This window comes from Pelmatolapia mariae, linkage group LG10_11 (genome assembly GCF_036321145.2).
Source record: "Pelmatolapia mariae isolate MD_Pm_ZW linkage group LG10_11, Pm_UMD_F_2, whole genome shotgun sequence".
NCBI lineage: Eukaryota > Metazoa > Chordata > Actinopteri > Cichliformes > Cichlidae > Pelmatolapia > Pelmatolapia mariae.
This window is the reverse complement of record NC_086236.1, coordinates 3,693,110-3,709,734: the sequence shown is the minus strand read 5'-3', so window position 1 is coordinate 3,709,734 and position 16,625 is coordinate 3,693,110. Positions and strand designations below refer to the sequence as shown.

The window sequence follows — 16,625 nt, the reverse complement described above, 5'->3', positions numbered from 1 at the left end:
ATTCTTCAAATGCAAGACTATATAACCTTAAATTGGGGGAGGGCCACACCCCCATTTTCTTCATGCTAATTCTAGTTTTCTTCCTGTCCCAAAGGAAATCTTTAACAAAATGAAGTCGTATGCTGCTACAGGGATTGAATTAAGAGTGATTCATGTGTATTAGGTGAGTAAGCAGCCTCATGTTGTCTACCGCAGGCCTGAACTTAACGAAGCCTACTTGCTCTTCACCTATGTTCTGGTTTAGGGGCCAGTGAGCAATTGAGTGTGTCCCACTTTGAACTCACTACCCATAATGCTGAGTTCCTGAGAAATTATTCACTCCACCTCCTGAGCCATGTACCTTCTTTCTTCTTTGCCTTCTTTCAGCCCCACCATTCTCACATTAGTCCTCTGGCTCCAGTTCTCCCAATCCTCCACCCATGCCCACAATGTCACCAATTTCTTGTCACACTTCTCCGCACATTTCTCCACCCGAGCATTTACATCTTCAACATCGGACACTCATTGTTCCACTTCGCCCAGCAGTCTTATTTGAATATTTTCTACTGAGTCTTTAAACTCTTTAGTCGGTTCCTTGATCGAAATAACATATGCGGCCATCACGTCCAATCACGCGTTCATCTTTCGTTTCTTACATACAGTAGCAATCAGTACTTCTCCTGTCAGTACAGCTTGACTCTTTCAGAGTCACTGAAATACTTTCAAGCGTTGGGCTGGTCCTCGTTGCTAACTTCTCATTCCCACACTTAGCCTTGCTAACCTTTTCAAAAGTTAGCAACATTTCTCTGGAAGAATGCTAATATCTGACCACTGACGACGATTTTAAGTTTTTACGTGTCAGAAGTACTCATATTCTGATAGGCTAAGAGGCATATAGTCCCAATTTATGTGAAATAAATGATGACTCCACAGTTAGCTTAATAGTAACCTGAGAGAGTTTATCCAAACTCACAAAAGCCATCTTCCACTGACACAAAGGCTCTGGACAGACTGTGTTGTTAGCAACAAAGACAGTAGTGGAGGATAATTATACTGTACCTACCTATCAGGTACGAACTAATACAGCAATGACTGAGGATGAGCGCAAACAGATCCAGTATCCTACAGCATAGATATAAGTTTACCACAAAACTGCTAACTGCCAGTTTTAGCCTGCAGATGTTTAAACTGTCCAGAGTTCTCACACAGATGTTGAATTACTATTATTACCAATTATTTGCTATAAAAGACATTTCAGAATATCAATGAATCAGAGTTTAACAACATAACATATTAAGATGCTTGATATAATTCAGGATAATATCAAGTAATTTAGAATTAAAAGATGTTACCCTGAATTTAACATCATAACAAGCTGCTCAATCAGCTCTGTGCTGGCATTACTTGCTGTTTTAGACCCGTATGAATGTGACCTGGATTTACTGATTAGATATGTGCATTAAAGAGCAGATGAAATATGCACCTAGTAAGTGTTTTCCAGGAAGGAGAAAGATTTGATAGCTGTAAAACTCACTAAATATTTGAAATTACTGAAATGTAAAAGTAATTATATCATGCAGCAAAATAAAGACCACAAACAGACAACGAATAGTTTGATGTTTACGTTTGTACACCAGCATCAGTTTATTCAGGACACCTAGAAGTTTCTGTAAGTGTACCACTGAGGATGTTTAATGAATGGGAGCTTGTATTTATTGGAAGATGCCATGAACTCAGGGTCACTGCTTCCTGAACACTTTTAAACAGCTATTTCTAAGGACTTCAATGCAATGAAGTCTTTACACAAACAAATGTTTTCACATATTTGTAAGCTTGTAAAATTGATTTTTGTTCCATTCTGTGGGTCAAAGAGGAGAAAGTCCTTTCAGAACCCACAAATTGGCTCATTATTACTGTTTGCAGGAACAAATCTCTTCAGCTTTAATTAAATTCACTTTTCGTAAAATCTGGGAGTTTATTTGTGAGTACTTTGCATGTTTTGTACTAAAGTGTCATAAGTTTAGTTTTCTTACAGAGTCCACAGAGCAGCCAACATGCAGTGTAGATAAAATGCCGTTACTGGACTCTCAGTCCTGTCAGTGCAAAAAACCACTTGGGTATATTTTTACTGTTGTTGGTCTAAAGCTGCATTTCTGATTTGGTGAGTTTTGGTATTTGCCCCTTTGGCCCGTCATGACCGCGGGCGTCTTAAACTTTGCAAAGCTGACTCCTTTTGCAAAGCTGACTGAACTGACAGGAGAATACCGCAGAGAAGGAGCGAGGAGGAGTACGGAAGCATGGCGTGCCGTTTTGACAGGCAGCTGACATACCTCTGATCTCCAACCACACCTCTGGAGCCCTGGAGACACTCCCGAGCTCTCCCCGAACAGCAAACAGAACATGGACCAGTCACGCAGACGTTCAGTGAGGTGTAAAAAGCACTGCCCTCAAATATCGGTTGGATATTGGACGTCTGAAGGACGGGAGCTGCTCGTGATCTGAGTGTGAGAGAAAGTTGAGAATATCTGGCTTTTGCAGATTTGATCAAAAACACAAATGACTGCATAGCAAACACGGCAAGTTAGAAGCAGAGTTGGAGTAAATGCTACTTGTTTTATATGCAGTTAGTTGGCTGCCATAGTTTATATAACACATTACATCCAGATTTGTTACAGATTACAATAAACTGAATAGTTTTTCCTCTCAAAATATAAATTACAGTCACGTAGTCCTTCAAATTAAAGTTGTATTTGTCTTTTTTGTTAAAGGAATAGCCAGTTTTTAAGAACAAATGTTACCCAATTACCTTTTCCTACGGTAATGTTACCTTTCCCACTTGTTTTCAGAAAGCCACGGCAAAACACACACGTGTAACTTTTAACATGAAGAAAGTTCTGAACGTGAGCAGAAATCTTACAGAAACTGAATTTCTTGTTTCTGTTTACACAAACATGTTACTGCCCCGAACAAAATGCACAAAACCCCCCTGATGTGGACAAACTGTGAACTCGATAAACTGACTCACAGGAGTAAATCCTGCCGATCTGTGGTGCTTCAGTCTGGATAACAACAGAAAAGTTGAGGACGGTCATTGTTCTGAATGTACCCTAAATTTCCATCTGCTGCCTGATTTTTGTCTTTTCCTTTACATAAATGAAATATATGTTTCTAATGAAAACTTATGAATGAAATTAAGCATCTGCTGCTCAAAATGTGATGATAACAACAATGCGTCCACACAAAACCTACAGCCATGTAGTTTCATAAACATTTTGAAGCAGTTCAACGAGTGTTGTTAACTTTATTATCATACATAAATCTGAAATCTGACGTCTGCTACTAGACCTTAAGTCTAAATCTTTATTATGCACATTTTCAGTTGGAGTCTGACGCAGTGAGGCGACCTGATAGTAAAATCTCTAAACCCCAGATCATCCTTTTTTCTGGTGAGCAGTGATTCTGTTTGTTCCAGGTCAAAGCTTTGGTGTCGAGACAAGCGTAAACACCCAAACACAAACGGTCCACCGAGCACGTAACTTCACCGTGCATAGTTCCTCTCTGCCGCCACACATACACTGTCCAGTTTCCTGCTGCAAGCCAGGCGGAGTCACCCTAATCAGACACTCCAATCTTATCAGGGCCCAGAGGGGCCAAATCGCAACTTCCTCTGAGACAAAGTCATTTGGAAAGGGAAGAGGCCTCTGCCTGCTACTCAAACAGGAGCTCAGCAGATACCATCGCTTACGTAAATACAGAGCTGAGTAGAGTGGGGACCGGGGTCTTTCATCAAACCTGCGAGACCAGTTTAAAATACATTGTTGCTTCTTGAGAGGTGTGGAATGTGTCGTTCTTCACTGGACTCATAATTCATGTGAAAATCAGTTCAGAAATGAGTTGGGTCTATTCTTCCACCCACTGACAGCTCCTCTGGTGCTAGAAGGCGCTGGGATGTGTTCTTTGAATCACTGACGGAAATCACGAATGTTAAAAGTGCGCTCGGTAATATCACTGATACATGAATTAGAATAACAATGCGTGTTACTCTAATTTAGCTAAAGATGAGACGTACTTTATTTAGTGCGTGAGGGCAGCCAAAACATGAAGAAACACCAAAGAAGGAGCTCTAATCAAATCTGAGATAAAATGCTTAATAATTAGCTTAATAAGAAAAATCTAACAAATAAACATGCATGCTGTGGTATGAGACAGGAAGGACTTCCTGTTTAAATCAGCAGTTTATGATCACCATAAGCATTCTGTCTGAAGGCCACCAGATGGCGATATCTGTGGTTCCAAAAACATTTCTGGTCCCTTTGAGGTGCTGCAGACATGTGACCACTCACCATGTAACATGTGACAATCAATGTTCTCAGTGTAGGGTCAAGTGAATGGCGCCAGTCACACAGGCCTAGAGACCGATCTGCAACCATCTGGCAACCACAGCTCATGATGGAGGAATGTGTATTTCCCAGCTAGTTGGCATTGTTTTGGTTGCTAGCATATTCTTGCAGTTATTCTCTGAGCTGTAGTGAAACCTGAAAATTGCAAAGCAAATCAAAAAATAAAGACACGTTTCCTTGAATGTAAAATGTTTGCCCTTTAAAACATGTTAGCTGCAGCACAAAGGTGAAACTTTGACTTTAGCGAGTATTTGCAGACAGAGATAAACGCTACAGCCAACTGTGGCAAACTGCTAGCAACCAAAGCATGAGTGCTAAGAGGTTTTTGGTGCAGCAAACATCTTTGATTCTGATTTTACTCAGCAAATGTCACCAATTTCCAGCAACCAATGACAACCAGCCGGGGAATACACATTTTACCCAAGCAACCAATGGTTGTATCACCATCATCCAATATGGCGGATAACTCTTGAGCAATGTGTGCATGACATATCCATTTCCCATCCAGTCACATGGATGACCTCTATTCTGTCATCATAATGATGTTCGTGCATTTTCACAGCACATATAGACATACAGACTAAGTGTGGTGGAAATGGTATGGAAGACAGAAAACTGAATCAGTTCATTAGAGCTTTCTCTCCCCACGTACAAAAACTGCTAATTGTCTCTTTGCCAGAACTGAACAAGCTTTTCCTTATTTTATCACCTCTTAGACATCAGTGGCAAAATAGCCTTTTATGGCCTGCTGCCTTTTAGAGTCTCTAAGTTTCAAAGCACAGTTCAAACATCTAACTACACTGCAGCACACAATAAATCATAGGAAATCAGCCTTTAATTCAAAGTCGACTGACCTTTGTTATTTCCACTACCCCTAACCCTAACAGTTACCAGTTATTTACAGGCCCAACAAGCAAGTTCCTGAAAGTTCTCGGTTCTGCCTCCAAATTCCTGTTAACCTGCACTTCCACAGCTGTTTACAGTGCTGCTTACTGACAAAAATCCCACCTTTAGTGCAGCATCCGTCCCTCTGTGATTTCAGTTAAACTGTTAGATAATTACAATAATAACAATTGTCCATTTTTCCCCACTAAGGCTGTAACCTCAAACATTTCCTGCAGGAGCTGTGAGCCCCTGTAGCCTTTAAGTAGGAAATAAGAACCTCTTTAAAGTGGGAAACTGGTTTAAATGACAACTTCTTTAATCTTGTGAGCCCAGAGGTTGCAAAGTGACAGGCTGTGATTTTTTTTCTTCTGTGCTGTAATGGTCGGAGTGAGAGAAAAAGCAGTTCGGAGCTCTGGTAGATCCACATATCCCTGGATTTACAGCTCCTGCTGTAGATGTGAGCCAGCCGCTTGACAAGCACTTGATCCCTTTCCTGTCTTGAATGTCACATCTCCATCGAGACGCCAGAAAACGGGCTCAGCATCTTACTATCCCGTTACGTCAGGGTCAACATAAACATGCTAATTTGACTACATTTTACCATTCAGCCTGTTCCTTTCATTCTGTCTCCCCCTTCTGTCATTCTGAAGGTTTAATATCCGCCTGTGTTTTCATATCGGGACCATCTGCTGTTCCTCTGACCGGGGGGGAGGGAGACCACATCATAAGCCGTTTCCATCCTGCTGTCAAGCAAATTTTAGTCAAAGTTTTGAAAAGTCACATAAAGTAAAATGAGAATTAGATGCCTTTTCTTTGTGTCAGCTGAAGTGAATAAGTAGGCAGTAAAAAAAACCCAACCAGGAGACAAGAAGCGTTAGAAGAACCAATCCGTCATGGCCAAACGGCTGTTGTTTGTTCTTTAGTGGAGACTAATGTCGGCCATATTTCATGCTGTCTGAATATGAAAACAAGAAATGCCCTTGGCAGTATTCTGACTGCTAACTGCGACGGGCCTCTTCTGCGTGAAGAGAGAGCAGGTTTAACATTTCAGGGGGAGTTGTGGTGGACAAATATTTTGAGAAATCCAAATCCTCCTCCTGAGCCGCACAGGCAGACTGAGAAAATGATTTCTGTCGCTGCTTGTTGTAAACATCCTGGATCAACTAAACGTATTTCATGCTTCCAATCACAGTTTTCCACACAAATACCGGACGGCAGCTGAAATTAATTGGTATTCAGGTGTGTGGATTTTTCATGTTGTTTTGAAGTGGGGAGGAAATGTGTTGAAGTATGCACGCCTGTTTCTACTCGTGTTTCTCATCTAAGTGTGTGAGCAGGGAAGAGCATTACTGTGTCAAGTGTACTTTACTGTGTGTGTTCTTTTTAAGGCGTTTTGATAAAATGGTCACTTAAACAAACAGACTTTAATTTAACCCCACCATCCTCAGTGTTACTCTATAGAGCTGCAATAGCCACAAATATTTTTTAGAGGAGGGACGATATGACTTTAAAATAAACATGCGTGGAATCTTATAGCAAATGTAGGAGATTTATGCTGCTTGGCAATATTTTCCGTGTTGCAGAGTTATGACTAATCTATATTTTGGGGCATTTACATTAAAGCAGTTTATATTTATGAGTACTTATTCCCCATTTTATAAGTTGACTTACAGATGAGGGTTAGCACTGCTAGCACCTGTATTGACAATTTATAGCATGCCCCAAAGTAAACAGAGTTTTGGTGGGAATAAAGCAAAACTAAAGCTGAAAGGTTTTACATTTGCACTTTTGCATTGTGTATAAATATTTATAAAGCAATTTAAGAAGAAAAAAAAGTTAGCTAGGCAACACTGCTAATGACTTAATCGGAAATGCGGCACTTACACCTATATAATTAGGCAACTACTTAAAATGTGTAAATTATTAAATATCATAATGTTATATTGTGGTTTTTTTAATGCTGCTAGCTATTGCTAGTACTAGCTAACATGATAGCTAAAATTATTCGATTCCTACTACGTGTTAGTAAAAAGAGTGCAAAAAATGTTTTTGTCCTTTTACAAAAGTAATACGTTTTGAGACTCTTGACTAGCTCATTAGCTTTACACTAAAGGGGATTTGTTGTGTTTATTTGCAAACCTACAGACATTCACTGAACTAGCTTAACTGTCCTTGTTTTAAAGCTAACTATCTTAGAGGACACATTGTGTTGCTAATGAACTTCTCTGATGTCAAAAAGCAGAAGCTAACTAGCTAACTTAATTTGGCATTTGCTGAGTCATTGACAGCTAGGTAGTTACTTTTAGCACAAAGCGGTTGGGTTGGGTTTTCTGTGAGACTGCTGAAAATTACCTTTCAAGGCAAAGACATGTTAGATTTTGGTTGTGATATTGGCTACTAGTAGCTAATGCTACTAATCGTATGCTGCTAGCCCCCACTAAATGAATTTGTCATGTCGTTTGCAAAACTCGCTTATTTTTAGCTAGCTAAACTGTGTTTTATCATATTAAATATTTGCAATAGCACATTGTGCTGCGAAGTAATATTTATCATTTAGAACCCATTATATTTTGGTATCTGATAATATTAAATCAACACACCCAATGTCACTGGCAGCTCATTTATTAGAGTTAGTACAACCTGTGCCTAATCTGGGCTTCTTTTGGCACTGATGGCTCACTTAAACAATGTGGTGTTGACCAAATGAGCTGAAAGTAATGAGGTGGTTCTAGCATGGGTTGCAGGAAGTTTAATCTGGACTGGATGTAGCCTAAACATTATGAGCCAGCCTTGACAAGTGTTATGTGAGCCAGATGTGGCCCAAACACCTGACAGCTGGTCCATATACGACTTGTGGCTGGTTTTAGGCAACCAGACTCACCCAGTGTCAGGACTGCCAATTAAAACCAGACGTATTTATATGTGGGATATGGAAAGCTTAAATCAAAGATGCACACACTCCAGATGTATTACTCTGAAATATCTGTGGAGTTCAACCTTTGTCATGGTCTGAATAGAAAATGAGAAGTGTGTGAGAGCTGGTGTGTTGATGAGCCCAGCCATAGCAGTGAGTCTCAGAGGAAGAAGGTGACAGATGGCAAGAAGTTGAAGAGGAGGAACCTCTTTCCCCCCCGCTCTCTCAAGAACCCCCATCCCCACTCTTAGCCAATTAGCAGTGATTAAAACGGCCTCTTCCAGGAGTCACAGTTAATTAATAGCCTGAACGTGCTTCCAGTTTTTCTCCCTTCATGTTCTTTTTCTGCTTCCAAATGCAGATGTAATTAAACTTCATAAACAGACAGCTGATTAAGTGCAAATATTTGCCCTCTTAAAGCGGGCGGAGCATGAAATGATTATAATTGAATCAAATGTTGTTTTCTTTTCTCTGTGTTTGCAGAGATTGAAGCCAAGGAGGCCTGTGATTGGCTGCGAGCAGCCGGCTTCCCTCAGTATGCGCAGTTATTCAAAGGTAAGTATGAGACTGTTCAGTCAACTCCAAGATACCAGAGTGTAACCCCAGACGCCGTCTTATTGTGCCATTCGTCTTGTCTGTGTTTCAGATTGCAGATTCCCCATTGACATCGAGTGGGTGAAGCGCGATCACCACTTCCTGGATAAGGATGCACTCGAGTCGCTCTGCAGGTAACGAATGCCATGCGGGAGCGCAATGCAATATTATGGACAACTTTCAGCAAGTTAATAAAACTTTAAAGTCAGCAGCAAACTTCTTAAGTATTTTCCGATCAGATTCTAACAGCCCAAAAAAGTTCCCAGAGGATTTTCAAGATCGATGCATTTCAATTTCTTGGTACAAATACAAATTTTGGTACAAAAAATCCCTGTTCACTCCTCTAAGCACTCTGGATCAGTTAGTTGTTTTTTTACTCTGGGACTATATGATGTCAGAGAGAAAGAATAGTTAAGTAATAATATGAAGCTATGGAGCTGAAAATGACTATAATACATGCAGTTTAATGTTTCCGTATCCTGCACTCATTTACAGGCAGGTCCAGTACTACTACAACTTTAATGGGCGTAGCATTTTTGTAATTTATATCATCATTATTATTGTTGCTGGATTTTAATTTTCTTAATTTTCAGGTTCAGTTTGGAAGATGAAGACTAATTGTTTTTCAAAACTCGCCTGACTGTCTCTTCTCCAAAGAGCCCAAGGTTTTTTTATTTTGGCCTCTGTCTTTGAGCTGCAACTGAGTAAATTTGGAGTGAAAATAAAAACAACAGCCTAAGGTTTACAAGAGTGATCCAGGGTTTTTTACACTGAGCACAAACACTCCAACAACAGTGTGATCTGTGCCTGATTAGATGTTATTCAGGAGAAGCTGGGTGTTTGGTGCCTTGCTAAAGGGCTAAACAGTGCTAGTAAAGACAAAGGGTTCTTTCTTCATGTTCATGCTCCTGGTTTGGACATTAAACTTGCTGCCTCATGATCCCAGAGTCATATTTTAAATCAGATTTTCAGGTTTGAACCACAGGTCTTTGGTTTCTTACAAACTGTACTGAAGGTATTGATAAACAACTACGAGCTACAGTGTGCCATTTAACCTCCATTCACTCTTCTTCCTCTTCCTCTTCCAGGAGGTTAATCACTTTAAACAAATGCGTGGAAATGAGGCTGGAGCTGCGGAGATCAAAACGCAGGGTGAGTGCTGAGAGTGAGCAGCGAGTAACTTGAACGCAACGGGACGCTCATATCAGAGCGGCTGGCGCCACGCAGGGGGGCTTCACGACATGAAATCTGCTCTTCAAGCCCCACTTGGAATTCACTGATATCAGCTGATCGCTCCTCCTGCTCGATGCTTCATTCTCTAAGAGGAAGTGTTTGATTTGTTTTTCATGCCTGAGTCTTTATTGTCTTGTATCGCCGTGAGGTCTCTGGTGTCACGTTAAATTCATGCAAACAAACATAAAATAGCTTTTTCAAGCCAGGAAAGCGCTATCAACGCTACAGACAGTGAAAATATTTCGACTTTTGGCCCCTTCTGTTGCGTCGGGAACAAAACGTCTACACTTCCCACAATGCAACTTATGCAAATACACCTTTCAAACCCCACGCCATGACTGTGTAGTACAGGTTTGCTGTTAAAAACAGGCCATAGTTGTGTGTTTGTGTGGTTTTCAAACATTTTATGGGTTTGTCTGAATGGGCCATCATCTTCTTCTTCTTCTTCTTCTAGGGAGATGACAGTGGTGAGGAAGACTTCTGTGCCATCAGCCCCAACTGGACCTACGACAAGCGGACGCGGCAATGGCGACGCCTGGACTCCGCCGTGGATATCCTCCAACTGTCCCCCAACTCGCCTGATGTGTCGACATGCGATGACCACCATGATATCTGCTCCATCCACAGCTCCAGCAGCACTGAGAGCGAAGGCCACGAAGAACACCAAAAGAGACTGCGAGAGCCGACTGACGGCTCCACCGTCACCACCGCAAGCACCCCAGATGACCTGGAGAACAGCAGGAGCCCGTCCCGCTGCTCATCCTCGAACAAGACCCCGTCCCTGGATACTTCTCTCAGTGGACCCCCCTCCCCCGGTGGAGGGTCCTCCAGTATGAGTCTCGAAGCCGAGAGCTGCTACCCCGAGAAACCACCCAGGAGGAAGTGTACCACATTGCTGAGGAAGATGGAGAAACTGAGGCTCAAGGGGGTATCAGGTGAAAGCAGCAGCAGGGGTCGGGCCCGGCGTGTTATAAGCAGGCCTCTTCTTGTCCCAGACGAAGAGAGGATGGAGGGGCTCCACTGCACGTCAAGGTGAGGCTGTCCATCCTACCCGGCGTTGACTCCGGCATCATTAACCCTATGTGTCTTTTAATTTACCATCCTGATTGTATCCAGTCTGCAGGATCAGCCCAGCAGTCATGCTTCTTCGTCGCCCTCGTCTCCTCACACCATCAGCAGCAGCAGCAGCAGTAACAGCCACTCAGAGAGCAGCAGCACCGTCAGCACGCCCAGCCCGGTCACTCGGGTCAGGAGCAACTGCAAACGATCCAGCAACAACGTCGGGGTTGGCGGTGGGACGAACCACACAGGACCAGAGGTCAGAACATGGACAAGATTCCTCCAAACCTTTTATTTCATCTAATCCTAACCTTTTAACCTTGACCTATATCGACCTGTATAGTGACTGACTCTGTTTCATGTATTAAATCCTTTTTGTTTCCTGTTTCTGAATGGATTGTGATATAACCTAAAACATTAGACCGTTCCCATCTGTCTTACTTACCAACAGCAAAATCACAGGTTTCTTCTTTATTTCCTGACTCCAATGTTCTCGTTATTTCTAGGACTACAAGAACCAAATCAACAATAACAATAACAACAGCCAGCAGAACATGGTCTTCACGATCCCCCACGGACACAAACCAGGGACCTTTCCCGCCTCCCTCACGCACAAACACGCCAACCTATTACCCATCAGCTATGACACCTCCGTGAACTGGAGGACTGGGAGCTTCCACGGTTATCGGACGCGTCAGACAAGATGCCATGGGATTTCTTCTCTGGCGACCGGGAGCATCTCATCCTGCGACGTTCCCAGCCCACTGCCTGTGCTCGATTACCGGTTGAGCGTCTATGACAATGTGCCTGACCACCACCAGCTGTCTGAAAGTGAAGGCGGCAGCGGTGGAAGCGCCAGCGATGCAGACCGGATGAGTGAGTCAGAGGTGGGTTAAATCACGGTTACGGTATTTTTACTTTATACAGTAAATAAGTACTCTATATAATATTAAACTGACGTTCTTCTTTGATAGGGAATAAGGTTATAATAATATCCTTAATATGATGCCAAACCACCTTGTTGTTCAATTTATGTTTGTTCAGCCAATCAGAAGAAAATTGACTTAAAGCGAAGGGGGAAGGAAGGGACTGCATCTTATTCAGACAAATTGTCGACCCAGAATGACACAAAGAAGGATTATTTTGAAGCTTGACTCATACAAAGCCAGTGTAGAAGAGTCCAAGAAATAAACGTGGAGCTGGAAATGAGCATAATGCATCCACTTTGATTTTCAGTGTTTTCTGTATTGCTGTTTCTGGGCTCCTAAATGGGACTGTATGCCCTTACAGGTGGAGACATTAGTTTCAAAATGACATATTAAGCCAAATAATAATATGTAGAAAATAAGGACATCATTTATTTTTTACTACATTGTGTTTTCATAGTAAAAAAGCTTTAAAATTAAACCTTCAAATGAAATTTAAAACAGGTAAAAACAGGAGGAGGCGCCCTCTCACTTCCCCTTTGGCTGTGCTGCAGTTCTACAAAAAAGTATAAAATCTCCAAAGTATATAATATTGTTGTGAATGTAATGGAGGATATTGATTCTGCTAAGCTAAGCTTTGGTATCAAGTTGTAAACTAATCTGGCAAAATCTGGAAGTCATGTAAAAGTAGATAAGAAATATTACTGAATTCATTAGAAAATGGCTTTTTATTTCCGCTCCATGAGTGTGGAAAAAATCCAAAAATTAAACCCTTAATATACAAAATCTGCTAACTTACAAAAAAGAGAGATATAGAGAAGTCATACAGCAGAATAATGTTTGCATGATATTTTCATTATTTGTGATTTTGCAAATCCCACAGTGTGCCTTTAAAGCTCCAACAATGATGCTGCAGAAGATACATTTAACTGAGTCTAGTATCCAGCTCAGTTAAATCTACATCTGCTGTTAGTGATGCCTGTTATAAATGAGGGTCTTCATGTCGCTTTCCCTTCTTTATACTTCCTGTTTGTGAAGGGTGGAGAAGGTGTAAATAATGTACTTTTTGCTGTAGTCACCCCAACCAAACTGATTTAAAAGAATAAAACACTCTGCTTGGTTCCAGCCAGGTGTTCTTTCAATTACTGTACCTTTTGTCTCTTGCTTCAGTTCCTTTGTACATTTTTTTATGCATCTCAGGGGCCCCACAGTAAACAGGAATATGTGGGCCAAACATTAATTGCCATCTGGGCTCCTTGTTGTTCACCTACTAAACAGAACAACAGTTAACTAATAGTTATTCTTCTGACCTTGTTATCTCTCTCAGGTGAGCCGAGTGTTGGCAGGTGAGGACGTTTTCTCAGCTCTGGACAGCGTTTTGGAGAAAATCAGTGATCTCCAGCAACTGGTGTCCTCCTGGTCCGAAAACTTGTCTGAAGATGACAGTCAAAGAACCTCCTCCTCTTCCTGCTCTCAGGACTCGCCTGCTCACGGCTCCTCTGCTGCCTCCCCCTGCCCCTCCTCGCCCAGCCATATCAACCTGGAGGTGCAGCTTTCAGAGGAGGAGGAGGCTGAGAACTGTGAGAAGGTTCCCTTGGAGTCGAATGCCGTGTTACGACGGAGAAAGAGCAGGTGAGTGTAACGTAATTCAACATTTCACAAGCTATATAACTCAAAGTGTTTCACAGGTGTTGGTAAAAACTGATCAGGGTCATTTAAAAAAAAGATAAATTCAGGCTGTACAGACATTACTGGATGCTTGGAGAAGCCCTGGACACAGTGAGTGTAAGCCAAGTGGTAATAATGACAGTTATGGGGATTTACTCCCTCAGGCATCGACCAAAGTAAGAGTGAATTTAATGTCAGGCACTAAAGATAAAAGCAGCAACCTCATGCTGCATATTTGTTTTCAGATATAGAGCAATAAAAAGTTATGAAGCCTTTCAGGTAATGCAAAGTAAGCCATACTATTAGTGTATTTGCTCATGGGCACTGCTTCTTTCTCCTGTACCCATAACAATATGGGTGTGTGCACTGTTGCTGCAAACTAGCGTGTGTTTTTTACACCACTAAAATATCCCATTACTGGATACACCTGTCAGCCTATTCAGCTTTTTCCTATTTTCTGTCATATATATCTTGTTCCACAGGTGGATGTTCACATTAAGCCAAAGTTTAAGGTTTCATAATGGTAATGAACTTTAAAGAGCTGAAGTAACTACCTAATTTTTTTCTGGATAATTTCTTTCTGACGTCAAAGCTCAAAAAAAGATTTCTCGCCAGGTCTAAGCAAAAATTTGGAGTTATCTCAAAATTGTGGGATATTTCAAGATTGTGGGTTATTTTGAGTCACTTACTTAAAAATAAGTGAAACCTTTCATAGAACAAACTAAAAGTTTCAAGTCAATAAACCAAAATTTCTTAATGAGAGGCGGGAAACCTAAAACACGAACACGTGATTTCTTCCTTAGGGGATACACTCCACTGACTTAGAGTGCCATACTCAGGAGTTCGGTGCTGTACATTTTGATAGTGACTTTGCCTTACAATGCTATCAAGTACATTTATTCAACTGATTTACAGAATTAACCTCCAGTCATTTATTTTTGGACATATATGCAGTTGATTATGATTTTGCGGCTGTTTTGTATTCTATACATAGATAATAATCTAGAAAATTGGTCTGTGCTTCCCACCCGACCTTGGAGTATTGATATCTGTAATATTTTTGATGAAGCCTTGGTATTATATATTTCCAGAGTTAAAGGCCCAAATCTGATGCTTTTTAAAAAGAAAAAAATGTAAATAGGACTGTAGTAGAAAATAGTTTGGACCCAGAAGGAATCAGAACTACAAGATGGGCCCGTAATATAAATATAGGTTAAAATAAGACTTTTATTATGTTCTAGCTGTTTTGAGCATGACCCTTGTAAGTTTACCCAGAAAGCTCTTTTTTATTTTTTCTCCTGAGAATGATCAGAAAACAGAGCAAACATCCAGGGTATTATGCTTGTTTAGGTTTGTCTACATCAAAGAAAATATGTCTAGTTTTCCCTTGGATTAGGCGTAAAACTGATTTGGCTGAAGTTTCTAACCGAGCTTGTGTTTTTCAACCACATTTTTCAACCACCCTATGTACTGTGAGGGCTTCTTCATGGCTTCATCAAATATTCATAAGTTATTCAGAAAAAAGGCAGCTGATTCTGAGGAGGTCCTTCAACTGTGCTGCTTCACGCCATGATACGGTTATTCCGGTGTCTCCAGCAGGGTGAGCCAACAGCTCCTCTGGTCCAGCGAGCAGAGCCTGCCCTCCCTGCCCTCCAGTCCAGGCGTGGAGAACCAGTCCGCCTCCCAGTTCCTCCTGCTCCAGAAGCTGTCACTTCTCAAACTCACCGCTCTGATGGACAAGTACTCCCCGTCCAGCAAGCAGGGCTGGAACTGGTAAGAAGTGTGAAAGGATGGAGCTTAGTGGGTGATTTCATGCATGAAAATAAAAGTGGAGTTCAGCGGAGGTCGAGAAGGTGAGAAAAGTCCACAGATGTGAGGAGAAACTTTTTCAAGGAAACAACTGTGGGAAGGAGGACAGGTGGGCGGGTGGAGGGTAAATATTTCAGGCAGCCTATTTAGAAAAGTCATTCATAATTCATTGCTCAGGTGCAACCTTGCCTCATCTGAAAAAAACAAAAACAGAACAACAACACACTTCAAGAGGAATAAACTCCCACCCCAAAAAACACAGGGAGGGCTGCCAGTGGCTCACCTTGAATCTGCTTTCCTGAGAAATTAAAGGAAAGTGTGATCTGTAGTTGTTTCTACTTGGCATTCATGCACAGTGACTTATTTTGAGCTGTATTGTCTCCTTTTAAAGGGTCAACGCATTTACATTATTTATACTGCTGCGCCAAATGAATTGGAAACTGACTACAAATAGGAGTACAGATAAAGATTCAACATTGCTAAATTAGTAATTCAACATTTAGCTTAGAATTTTATTGGGTTAATTTAACAGTTTCTGTTTAAGAAAGATTCTGTTTAAAATGAGACAAATCAGCAGTCTTAAATTACTTGTGTAGCATCTTTCATGAAGGTACGTGTAGCTCTGTGCGCTCCACTGATAGCTTGTAAGACAGAGCAAAATGTAATTGTATTAATAAAAAGGAAACTGAAAAAGACAAAACTAAATGGATAAATAAAATACAAATATTTTAACCGTGTAAGACCCAACCCATCAAAAAATTGCCAGAAAATTCTGATTTGGGGGGGGGGACTGACGTGTGTAATAACCCTTATAACAAAATCCACAAAAATGTTTTTGCTATATCATGTTGTTTATGATATATTTTAATGATATATTTATTATATATTTTTTGTATCACATTTGATACATTGGGAGGTTTTTTTGGCCATAACATTATTTTAAAAAACCCACGAAGTGAACGTAATAATGCACCTCTGGGTAAAAGAGGCTAAGTTGCACTTATGTACCGTACACGTGAAACACCTGCTATTTAGTGCTAACGTATTTGTTTTTATTGTGAAGTTGTTAAGTCACAGGGGATTGACTCGCTTTTGGAGGTAACCTCAAGTGGCAGCTACAGGAACTGTTTTCAGTGTTAATGCTAAGCTGAGCTACCT

At 41.1% G+C, this 16,625-nt stretch overlaps 1 protein-coding gene across 3 annotated transcripts in view; it reads left to right on the top strand.

Moving 5' to 3' along the window:
* si:dkeyp-23e4.3 (rho GTPase-activating protein 7) overlaps positions 1–16,625 on the top strand; it is a 107,815-nt gene that overhangs the window by 76,374 nt on the left and 14,816 nt on the right. For 2 of the 3 annotated variants that reach the window (XM_063486713.1, XM_063486716.1), the window contains exons 2-9: positions 8,662–8,733; positions 8,825–8,906; positions 9,861–9,924; positions 10,460–11,037; positions 11,122–11,323; positions 11,571–11,951; positions 13,318–13,622; positions 15,255–15,431. In XM_063486713.1, coding sequence (XP_063342783.1) covers positions 8,662–8,733; positions 8,825–8,906; positions 9,861–9,924; positions 10,460–11,037; positions 11,122–11,323; positions 11,571–11,951; positions 13,318–13,622; positions 15,255–15,431 — 1,861 coding nt within the window. The remainder of the gene's footprint in view (positions 1–8,661; positions 8,734–8,824; positions 8,907–9,860; positions 9,925–10,459; positions 11,038–11,121; positions 11,324–11,570; positions 11,952–13,317; positions 13,623–15,254; positions 15,432–16,625) is intronic. The other variant, XM_063486714.1, reaches the window with a different exon arrangement.